Source organism: Gouania willdenowi, chromosome 17 (assembly GCF_900634775.1).
Source record: "Gouania willdenowi chromosome 17, fGouWil2.1, whole genome shotgun sequence".
NCBI lineage: Eukaryota > Metazoa > Chordata > Actinopteri > Blenniiformes > Gobiesocidae > Gouania > Gouania willdenowi.
The window spans coordinates 4,246,147-4,258,001 of record NC_041060.1 but is presented as its reverse complement, the minus strand read 5'-3'; the positions used below and the strand labels follow the sequence as shown (position 1 = coordinate 4,258,001).

Here is an 11,855-nt window from a genome sequence, read left to right as displayed (position 1 = left end):
ACCCTGTGTCCACTTAGTTACTATGGTTACTCACATGGACTCAGTACTAGACCCGTGGTTAGATGGTGATGATGATGATGATGATGATGATGGTGATGATGATGATGATGATGTAAGGCTGGGCTCAGTGACTCAATGAGGAGTGGATCCATCAGAACGTGATCCGGCTCCAGTTGGACTCCATTAGGTATTTATGGTGAAGTAATAAATTGTGTGTGGAGCAGCAACACGAAGGCCAGACTCACGGTCAGAGCTGCGTCTCAGGTTACCAGGTGCATTAAAGGAGCCTCAGCTTTATACATTTTTAATCTAGTTTTCTTCACTTTCTTCAAAAGCTGCTCATTCTCACACAACAACACTGAGAAAACACAGAAATATATACATTAAATATCAGTGATATATCAACCATAGTTCAGCTCTACTAGTGCTCGTATGTGGAGTACATGGACTGAATTTTAAATCAATCAATCAATCAATGTTTATTTATTTATAAAAAGCACTTTTCATACATAAAATGCAGCTCAAAGTGATTTTACAAGATTTATAACAGATTAAAGAATGATAAGTTGACTTAACTTGTGGTCGCAAGACACTGGGAGCAGGTCGCCAGATACTTTTTGAAGAAGTTCATTTTTTTCTTTTTCGGCGATTACACCAAAGTTTTTCAAATTTTAACCTTTTTTGGTCACTTTTTCTTGACATATTTTTGCACCTTTTAGTGCATTTTTGCCACATTACTCCCATTTCTGCCACTTCAACAAATTTCAAAGCCGTTTCTGCGCCTTTTTTTCACACTAATAAACGCTTTCCACCACTTTTTCACCTAATCTCACATATATTGACCCATTACTGTCATTTTTAACATCCCTTCACTGTATTTCATGCTTATTTTTGCCAATTTAACCACAATCACGATTTGTCATGTCCAATTACAGTATTTGTCAGAACTATATGTTCCTACTTTTAAAATGTCATTACCCTTATTTCTGCCACTTTTTATGTCCATTTTGTAATTTGCAATTTTTAACCAATTTCTGTGGTTTTTAAAATCCCATTTCTGGTTACTTTTGACCCATTTTCTTTCTGATTAAAACAACAATTGACATCTTTAAGATGACTATATAATAATACAATAATTTAGTTTATCTGCAATAATTTGTGGGACAATATATTGTCACAGGCCTACTAGTAATACTAGTAAACAAACAAACACCTTGTTTTACTAGGTTTTATGGTGCACTAGTGCATGAGTAATCCTCTACTAGTAGATGATTTTGTTACTAGTAATACTAAATAGACTTTAACTATGTTACTAGTAAAAAAAAAAAAAAAAAAGCTAGTACTACTAGTACTAATACAAAACACAAAAATTATGTCCCAGTAACTCACTAAAAAGCTGCAGCTAAAATACAAACAGGTATTAGAGATCATATTTCTCCAGTATTGGCTTCCTGTAAAATCTAGAATAGAGTTTAAAATCCTCCCGTTAGCATACAAAGCTCTATGATCAAACTCCTGTGTATCTTAGAGTGCCCTATCATCTAGGCAGAACTCTCCGCTCTCAGTCTGCTGGTCTTCTGGAAGTTCCTAAAGTGTCTAGAAGTAGAACAGGAAGCAGAGCGTTCAGCTACCAAGCTCCTCCCCTTTGGAACCAGCTCCCAGTCTCAGTACGGGAGGCTGCTACTCTCTCCACCTTTAAAAGTAAACTCAAAACCTACTTATTTGTTAAAGCGTATATAGTATAATAGCGTTAACATAACCACTAGGAACAAAGCCCTAAACCTAAAAACAGGAATTAAAAACTAAGATTATATAGTCGAACACCAACATTATATTCAAACACAAACCACTATCTACACATACAGTAGCTCTAATGAGATACAATGGGATGATGTCCAGTCAGACACAGTTCTGCTGGCTTGTATACAACCCCCCACTTCTGTTCCTCGTTGCATAACCCATCATACTGCTCACACTGCTTCACACTGATGTCCACCCCATATATCAATACATGTGACCTCGTCTGTAGTGGTAGCATTTCAGAGTATAGAGGATGCTGCAAGACGTTTAATGTTAACCAAACGACTAGGAACGAGTGCATCTTAGTGTATTATGTTTTTCCTGCAGTCTGTGTCTTCTCCTCGCCTTCCGAGGGCTCTCTTTTCTGTTTCAGGTGTCTTGATGCTGGAGCTGGTGGTTCCTGATGAATGCTTCATGGCTCAACTAGTCTGGGACACTCGGATGGATTGTCCTTCTATCCTATTCTGTTTGCCCTTCTGTTCACTAACCCCAACAGTCAAAGTGGATGTCTACCACCTCTGAACCTGGTTCCACTGGAGATTTTCTTCTGATAAAAAAGAGGAAGTTTTTTATTCCCACTGTCGCTAAATGCTTGTTCATGTGGATCTTGTTGGGTTCTTCTTTCTTACTATGGACTCTATATTTTGTTCAGCGCTTCGAGACGACTTTGTTGTAATTTGCGCTAAATAAATAAGTTGAATTGAATTCTTATAATATCTAAAAAAAACTTATGTTTTCCTATCCTTGATAATATTCCAATAAAGTAAATAATACTAAAGATGCAACTGGTCCAGTTGCTGCTGCTGCTGCTTAGCTTTCTACTGAGTTCCCATTAGCATCATACCTGCCTTACCTGGTGTGTCTGGTTGCCATAGAAACCCACAGGAGGGATGATGCACACCTTTGGTAAACAACAGGAAACTCCCCAGTGGGTAAATACACCTCCCAGTTCATTCAGCCAGTCTGTGCTTTAAACTGGAGGATGCTGGAGGTGAGAGATGAGTAACTGTCAGTGATCATCACACTGGGTAAACTGGGTAGACTGGACTGGACTTAAAGTAGGAGGCATGTTCCTAAACAAGGCCTCTTCAGGTCGCTCGTTCAGCATTCCCATCAGCATCAACCTGCGTGGAGCACGAAGGAGACAGACACGGTAAGGATGGATGGTTTGGGTGGGTGGGTGGATGGATGGATGGATGGATGGATGGATGGATGGATGGATGGATGGATGGATGGATGGATGGATGGTGTTTTGAGTGAATGAGTGGGTGGAGAGTTTTGATGGAAGGAAGGATGGATGGTTTGGATGGATGAACGGTTGGTTGGTTGGTTGGTTGGTTGGTTGGTTGGATGGATGGATGGATGGATGTTTTCACTCACACCCAACAATTCAAATACAAAATAATTAGTGTCAATAAAAGTCATGTGACATTTTTCTTTGTTTTCTTTTATTTATTTTTTATTGTGCAACATTATGTTGTTTTTCTCTCATTTTATGTGATTCTATTGTTGTTACATGTATTATTCCGTTTTGTTTATTTTGGTGGTCATTTAGTGTATTTTTCTCTAATTTTATGTAATTTTGTCATTTATTTATTTTATTTATTCAGTTTATTTCCGACATGGTTACATTCACTTTTTTTTTTTTTTTTTTTTTTTGTACATGCCGAAAAAGGAGACGAGAGAAGCAGTTTTCTTATCTGGGTCCCGTCCCCTGTTTTACCATCACAAATTTACATGGGTTTACATGTCTCTCTGGTCAAACATTCTTGAGTTGTTCTGAACAGTCCTTTTTTGTGTATTTTCATCTGTTGTCAGTGTTGTCTTGTTTTTATTCCTCCTCCTCTCTATCGTTGTTCGTGTTGGCCTTGTTCCCTGCCAGACGTTGTTAGCATTCCTCCAGTTCAAGAATAGTTCCTCTTTCGAAGGTGTTTGAAAGGTTTTTTCCCTTTTCATCCATAATGTCACCACTCGGGAATGTCTCTTTTGGACACACAAGTTTGCAGCTTGTTTTGTCTCTACATGAAGGTTCATCCTGCTGTTGTTAGTTCTATTGGCAGTGTTGTATTTTCCACTGTTAGATTTAACTTGTATAAACACATTATTATATCTTAGTTCAAGGTAGTAATTTCATTGTATTATATCTTAGTTCATAAGCAAGGTAGTAATTTCATTGTACAGGAAAACGTGTTTCTAACTGTGTGTTTGGAGTCGTGTATATTTTTGTTGTTCTTGTGTGTGTTGTTGAAATTCAGCTTTTGTGTATATTTGCAGCAGTGTTTTGTGTTTTTAAGCAAATTTTGTGTGCCTTCATGTAAGTTTTAGGTCATTTTGCATATTTTTCTGTAGTTTTGTGCATTTTTGTTCTCCTTTCTTCTGTTTTTCTGTAAGTTTGTGTGTTTATTAAAGTCATTTTGAGGAATTTTATGTTTTTGAAGTCATTTGTCGTGTTTTTCTGTAATGTGTGTTTTTGAGGTTATTTAGTGTATTTTTCGGCAGTTTTGTTGCCCTTTAATGTGTTTTTCGGGTTTTTGAGGTTTTTTTGTGTGTGTAGCTTTACTTTAGTGTGTTTTGTGTGTGTTACTTTGGGGGATTTATGTTGAAAATCAAACCTCACATTAATGTTAAATATTTGTAAAGAAGCCGGTGTGTGTGTGTGTGTGTGTGTGTGTGTGTGTGCGTGCGCATCACAAAGAGAGATCCTGGATGCGGCCTTACCTCAGGACCAGGACTGGATCCGGGGGGCCTCAGAGGGCCGTGGAGGCCCCGGGGCCCGTTCCCAGGTTCCAGAGTCCAGTGTAGGGGAGGAGAAAGCTGTGCTGCTGGGGTTCTTCATGATGGCGTTCTCTGTGCTCATGTTCTTTGTGGTGGGAATCACTACCGTCAAACCCTTCGTCAACAGGTAGAGAAACACCTGAGAAGAGATGAGATGTAAGGGGTGATGAATGTAAAAAACTGTTTCATAGTCGACATATTTTGAGCATTTATCTCACTTTCCTCACATTTAGCTCTTTTTTTTTTATTTGAGACAAAATTAATGTAAAATAGCATGTTCTATATCTCAAAAATCAATGTAAATGTTCAATCTAAATCAAAATGTTAATTTAACTGTTACATTTATATCTAAATGTTGCATCTTTATGTAAATGTTCAATCTAAAATTTCAATCTAAATAAATTGTTGAATCTAACTGTTATATTTATATCTAAATCTAAATGTTACATCTTTATGTAAATGTTCAATCGAAAATGTTCAATCTAAATCAAAACGTTAAACTAAATGGTAAATGTATATCTAAATCTAAATGTTACATCTATATGTAAATGTTCAATCTAAATCTAAATGTTACATCTATCGATGCCTGTCGATCACGAGGCCCCACCCACATCACCGACTGCGGCACAGTGAAAGTGACATTGTGGGATCGGAGACTTTGGAGGGTGGGGTGTATAATTTCTAAACATTTAGCTTTACACGTGGCGACTGATTTAACATTTAAATTTAACATTTAGATTTACACTGTAGATGTATTTTTCATGTTTACACATTTTTAACAATCATAAAGAACGCATGCTGTTTTACATAAATTTGTCTCAAATTAAAGAACAATTAGCTAAATGCGAGAAAAGCTAAGTGTGTGAGTGTGTGTGTGTGTGTGTGTGTGTGTGTGTGTGTGTGTGTGTGTGTGTGTGTGTGTGCAGTAAGTGGGAGGAGCATGCTGACTGTGTGCTCCTGCAGACCCTGGTCCCTGATGAGTGGGTGGACTGTAGGGGGGTCAGTGAGGTCCCCTGCCTCAGAGCCAGGGTCAACCTCAGCTCCACCAATCAGGAGGCTTTCCTTCACCTGGATGAAGAACCTGTGCTGCTGCACACAGAGGTGAGAGAACACATAAGGGCCACAGGGGGCCCCCAGTGTGCGTGTGCTAAATTCCAAAGTAGATACACAATGACTGAATAAAACTGAACACAAACATAAAAATACACACAATGAATACACACAAAAACAACAATAATTACAATAGAGTCATTCTGGACCCTAAAAATACAAAAAAAATATTCCAAATAAAATAGTAAACAACAATACACAACCTTACTAAACAAACACACAGAAAACAATAGTAAAAATACACAAAATGACTCCAAACACAAATAAAACAAAACCAATAGAAATAAAAATAAAAAAATGACCACAAATAACACAGAAAACAACAATACACAAAACTACTGTACAAACACAGACAACTACAATAAAAATACAGAAAATGATTCCAAATTACACTGAAACTAACAATACACAAAATGACAAACACACAGTTCCTTTGTTGTTTCCAGTGCTAATGCTCTGATTGGTCATTACTCTAATGCTGATGTGAAAGTTGATCATGTGACCGTCACATCAGATACAATCACATGTTTTGTGGCCATTGCTGTGATAAAAGTTGCTTATCTCTGAGTTTATGTTAAATCAGGACATTCTTCTTTAAAATGGTCATTAGTTAAATATCGTCGTTCATCATTAAGTCTTTGGATCTTCACCAGTGGAAACACGTACCAAAGCATGAGAGGAAGAAATAAATAAAGCAACTATTGACGAGTGAAGCAGCTGAGCTGATGGAAAAGTTGCGTTGCTCTAATTGCCTAATAGAGCAGCAGATATTGGCTGCAGAGGAAAGGCTAACGTATGTGTCAGGTTATCATCCCAGCCTCTTCTTTTCCAGTGCTTCTACATCCCAAAGTGTCACATGGAGAGGAAGAGTGTGGAAGAGGAAGTGATGAAGGTGAAGATCAGCCTGGACCAGCATGTGGGCATCAGCTCCTGGTGTCTCTCAGACCCCTCCAGACATCCTAACCATGTGATCCTGAACAGGAAGTTCACTCTGAGCAAAGCTCTGCTGGCCCTGCTGTGGCCCTGTCTGATGTTGGGGGGCGGGGCTCTGCTGGTGGGCCTGGTCAAGCTCACACAGTGTTTAGCACACGTGTGTGCTGAGGTCAGCAGTGAAGCAGCAGGAGAACGTCACGCTCAGACTAAAGTCTACAGACTCATGAGGAGGTCCAGTCTACGGTCCTGATACACCTTAGCTCCTCCTTCACTTTGTTCTCCAGTTTCCATAAAATGCTTTAAAACTTTATAATAATTAAAGATCACATTATTATTATTCATCATGTCAGTTTCATTTCATAAAGGATTACACAATGACAGAACAATACACAAAAAAGAGCAGAAATACACAACAACAAAAAACATTAAAAGTTCATAAAATTACTCAGAAAACACACAAGCAAGTACAAATACGTACAATAATTAAAGAAAAAGATACAAAACAAGATGACTCAAAAATAATGATAAACACGCTCAGCGACAGAAAAAACAAAAACACAAAGATTCACATAAAAATGCACAAGTTAACAACAAAAATAAATACAAAAAAGAATAATACAGAAAGAATATGAGAAACAACCAAAACAGACATCAGGAATACACATAAAAAGTACATAAAATTACCCCAAAATCATATATATATATATATATATATATATATATATATATATATACAAAACAACAAATACACAGAGTTACTTCAAAGAAACCACACAAAAAGACACAATATGTACAGTACATAAAATCAAAAATACATATAATTACACAAAAACATTTAAGATGACTACCAATATACACAAAAAAGATATACAAAAAAACCATCAAAAACACACAAAAGGAATACAAAAACACACAATGACAGAAAACACAAAATGTACATAAAATCAAAATTACATCAAAAATTACAAAAACACACAAGATGACAAATACACACAAAAGAGGAAAATATGCAAAACACACACAAAACCAAAATAAAAGGAAAATACCGAATACTAAAATACCAAATACAAAAAAAAAGACAGAAATAATAACAACACATTTATCCAAAATGAGTTCCTTTGTTGTTTCCTGTGTTAATGCTCTGACTAGTCGTTAGTCTAATGCTGACATGAATGTTGATCATGTGACCCTCAGATGCGATCACGTGATTGGCCCTGCTGCGATAAAAATGTCTTTTTTAAAAAATAAAAAAAAAAATAAAAAACTTTGATGCAAACAAAGGTTTTCTTTTAGTGATTTTTTAAAAAAAAAAAGCAGCATCAAGCAGAAAATCCTCTCACACAGAATGTGATAAAACATTTACTTAAGATCTTTAACAACTGACTGCATTTCAATGCAGGGATTCTCAACCCTTGGTCAGGAACCCAATTAAGGTCACGAGACACTGGGAGGGGGTCACCAGACGCTTTCAAGAAACTAAGACTATTTAAAAATAAATAGATAAACAATTTGAGCCAATTTTTCTGCAACTACACCAAACTTGCCATATTTCTTTTTTTTTTCTTGCCCTATTTTTGCTCCTTTTAATGCATTTTTACTCCATTACTCTCATTTTTGCCACTTCTCCATCAATTTTCAATGTCTTCACTGGACATTTTTTCCACCTTCGAGACATTTTCAGGACTTATAAATCCTTTCCACGGGATATGTTGACTCATTATTGTCACTTTTAACCTCTTTTCACCATAATTCATGCTTATTTTTGCCAATTTAAACACATTTATGATTTATCATGCCCACTATTTGCCAGTTTAAACTAATTGTCCCATTATTGACACTTTGAACCCTTTTTAACACTTTTTCAGTCCGTTTTTGCCAACTCTAATTTGCAACTTTTAAGAAATTTCTGTGGTAAAAAAAAAAATCCCAATTTTTTTGATGAAACAAGGATTTGCATCTTTTAAATGACTACATACTATTGTGTCAATCTCTGACACCTTTATTTTGGGGGTCGCTGGAGCTCAAAAGATTGAGAACCACTGTTTTAATGGAATATTTTGATGTTCACAGCTGAAATGAAGATATTTTACTGATGCTTTACACGCACACAAAGACTTGGTGCAGTGGATTTTTCCCATGACTTTTTTCTGCAAACATCTTCTTTAAGAGTCTCTTCCTGCATGTGTTGCACTTTTCTGTTTCTGGTGGACCCTCCATGTACTTTTAATGACGGGCTTCTTTAGGGCAGCTAACACCTCCCTGCAGTGGATCATTATCCTTATGCACAAACCCTCCCTCCCTCTCTCTCCCTCTCTCTCTCTCACAGGAAGCTTGTGTCCACAGTTTATGGGTAATTAATTGAGGCCGTGTTTTTTTTTTGTTTTTTTTTGCTGCTGTCAGCAGAATGCTCCCAGGGCCAAAGATGATCACATGATGAATCCAGCACAGCACAGCTGGACAGAAATATTCTCACCATCACACACTATTCTTAAAGAAACTGTTTCTGAGACAAACATTCTCTCATAGTAAAGTTTCACACACATCCCTGTGTGTGTGTGTGTGTGTGTGGTGGTGAAACTATGAGGCGTTGAACATTTTCAGGCGTCTGGGACGATAAGTGTGAAACAGTTTCAGTATTAACGAGCTAATTAAAGTCAGAAACTGACAAAAGTTAAAACAGCCTCGGGAAAAAGTTGCTGTTTTTCATCCAACTTTGTGTTTCAAGCAAAAGTCTGAGGCAGTTTTTTTTTAAGTTTTTTTAAAATGCCCCAAAGTGACGAGAAAACCCCGTCAGATCCAAAGCAGCTGGTTTATTTTTTTTTTTTGTGATTTACATCTGAGATCGTACAGGGTAAAGGAGATGATTCTCATCAGAAAGAACATCAGGATGAAGGTAAAGCACGTCAGTGACTCCATCATTCGCTTCTCCTCAGAGCTCACAGCCTGCAGGCAGCACTCAGGGAAAACTTAGCTGCTGTTGAGCCACTTTTTGTGTTTGTTTGTTAGCGTGAAGGTCAGAAAATGATGTGTAGCCCCTCCCTCTGACTCCAGTTCTCCACATCAACCTGGGTCCGTGTCTGGCAAATCCTTTCAGAACCAGGGAGGAACATGAACAGAATGCTTGAAGCTGATTGGGCGAAGCGCCTGTCCACCATGATAACAAGACTGCGCTGGTGAAAACATACGTCTTTACCGTGCAAACATGCACAAAGTGCTTCGGAGCTATGCTAATAACGCTTGCCCAGCTAGTTCCTCTCCCTGCAACTGCGCATGCACCAGTTTTGCTTCGACGCTTCTTCCTTCATCACACCCGGATATCCCGCCCTAAAAAGGTTCGGTTTCGAAGGGTGAGGGCTGGAGCAGCACAAGACGGTTCTGGTGTTTGTGAAGACCAGGAGAATCCATCTTGTGGGCAAGGTTACAGAAAATGATCTCATCACGAGAAAAAAACCCACAAATGAAACGACAAAAAATTACGAATGAGAAAACAAAACAAATTACAAGATAAGAATTTTTCATTATAACAAGAAAAAATGGGGCAAAAAAGAAGTGTGAATGCCAGAAATCCTCATTACCATGAGCACAAATAGAACAAATATGTACAAATGCGAAAGATCTCCTTATCACGAGAAAACAAAACAAAAAAGTAAGAAAATGGGGGCAAGAAGTAAGTGTGAATGCCAGAATTTATCTCGTCATCACGAAAAAAACTGAGCAATATTTTATAATATATATATATATAAATATATACAGTATATGTTACTGATTTACAATGGGAAAATTGAGCAGAAATATTTCATTATCAGGTGAAAACAAAGCCAAAAAAGAGGTATGAAAGCTAGAAATTATCATTTTCATGAGAAAAAAAGCTTTAAGAAGTATGAAAGCCAGAAAGTATCTCGTTATTCTAAGAAAATGGAGCAAAAAAGTAAGATTAGTATATTATTATGAATCATACAGTATGATTAGCAAAAATATCATTATCACGAGACAATGAATCCAAAAAGGAGGCTTGAAATCCAGAAATTCTTGTTCTCTCGAGAAAACGAAGCAAGAAACCAATATGAATTTCAGATGCTTCCTCATTACGAGAAAACAGAGCAAAATACAAAAAGTATAAATGCAGGAAATGATTTTCTTCAAAAGAAAACAGTATGAATACACGACCACTTTGTGTTCCTTTAACCAAAAACCCTCATGCAGTTTAAACTGATTCTGTTGTATCTCATTGTGCTCCATCCAGGCATGAAATACTGCTGCACGCTGTGAATATTTCAGTGTGAAATGTGTCTCTACCTTGTTGAACATGCAGGTGTAGTCGTCAGGATCCACAGCAGAATAATGTCTGATGATGAGAAGCTCCAGGGCTGATGATCTGTCCTGTAGATGCTGAAAGAAACAGTGAAGAACAACTGCAGCGTCTCACACAAAAACACAAAAAATGGCTCCAAAAATGCATAAAATGACAACGAAAGCAAACTCCCCAAATCATACCGATACAAAAATCACACAATACAACAAAAAATACATTAAAGTTACAACTTGTACAAAAAACAAACAAAAACATATAATATGATTCAAAACACATACATTGGCAATAAAAACACAAATGACTTCCTAAACACAGATAAATGCACAAAACCACTGCAAAAATACACAAACATAAATACGCACAATGACTCCAAACAAAATCACACAAATCAACTTCAAAAATACACAAAACATAACTACACCAAAAATTACCAAAGAATTTAACAAAACATTTTGCGCTATATAAATAAAGTTGAATTAAACAACAAAAAATACATTATGACTGCAAAATACACAAAAAAACGTCAAAAATAGAACTAATGTACAAACGGCTTCAAAAATGCACAAAACATAAATACACAAAATGACAGAAAAATATGGAAAAACAAAAACAAAATTACTCCCCAAAAATCACACAAATCAACTACACCAAAAATTACCTGCACGTATATAACAAAACAACAAAAATACATTAGGACTGCAAAATACACCCAAAAATACACAAAACAACCGAAAAACAAAACATACAAATCAGCTCAAAAAATGCACAAAACATAAATACACAAAATGACATAAAAAAATATAGTAAACAAAAACTAAATTACTTCCCAAAATCACACAAACCAACTACAAAAACACACAAAACAGCAAAAATACTAATAATGACCAATAAAATGACAACAAAAACACAAAATGACAGAAAATAT

The 11,855-nt window shown here is 36.6% G+C and overlaps 1 protein-coding gene across 1 annotated transcript; it reads left to right on the top strand.

Annotated features, from left to right (window-relative positions):
* The first annotated feature begins 2,867 nt into the window (after window positions 1-2,867).
* On the top strand, window positions 2,868-6,868 carry kcnmb3 (potassium calcium-activated channel subfamily M regulatory beta subunit 3). Its single transcript, XM_028473083.1, has 4 exons — window positions 2,868-2,953; window positions 4,496-4,702; window positions 5,502-5,676; window positions 6,518-6,868. The coding sequence occupies exons 1-4, from the start codon at window positions 2,868-2,870 to the stop codon at window positions 6,866-6,868; spliced, it is 819 nt and encodes a 272-aa protein (XP_028328884.1).
* Window positions 6,869-11,855: the final 4,987 nt, after the last annotated feature.

Coding starts and splice junctions, on each gene's coding strand:
- kcnmb3 (XM_028473083.1), top strand. CDS start 2,868: ATGTTCCTAAACAAGGCCTCTTCAGGTCGCTCGTTCAGCATTCCCATC. Junction 4,703..5,501: donor GTCAAACCCTTCGTCAACAG/GTAGAGAAACAC, acceptor GTGTGTGTGCAG/TAAGTGGGAGGAGCATGCTG. Junction 5,677..6,517: donor CTGTGCTGCTGCACACAGAG/GTGAGAGAACAC, acceptor CTTCTTTTCCAG/TGCTTCTACATCCCAAAGTG.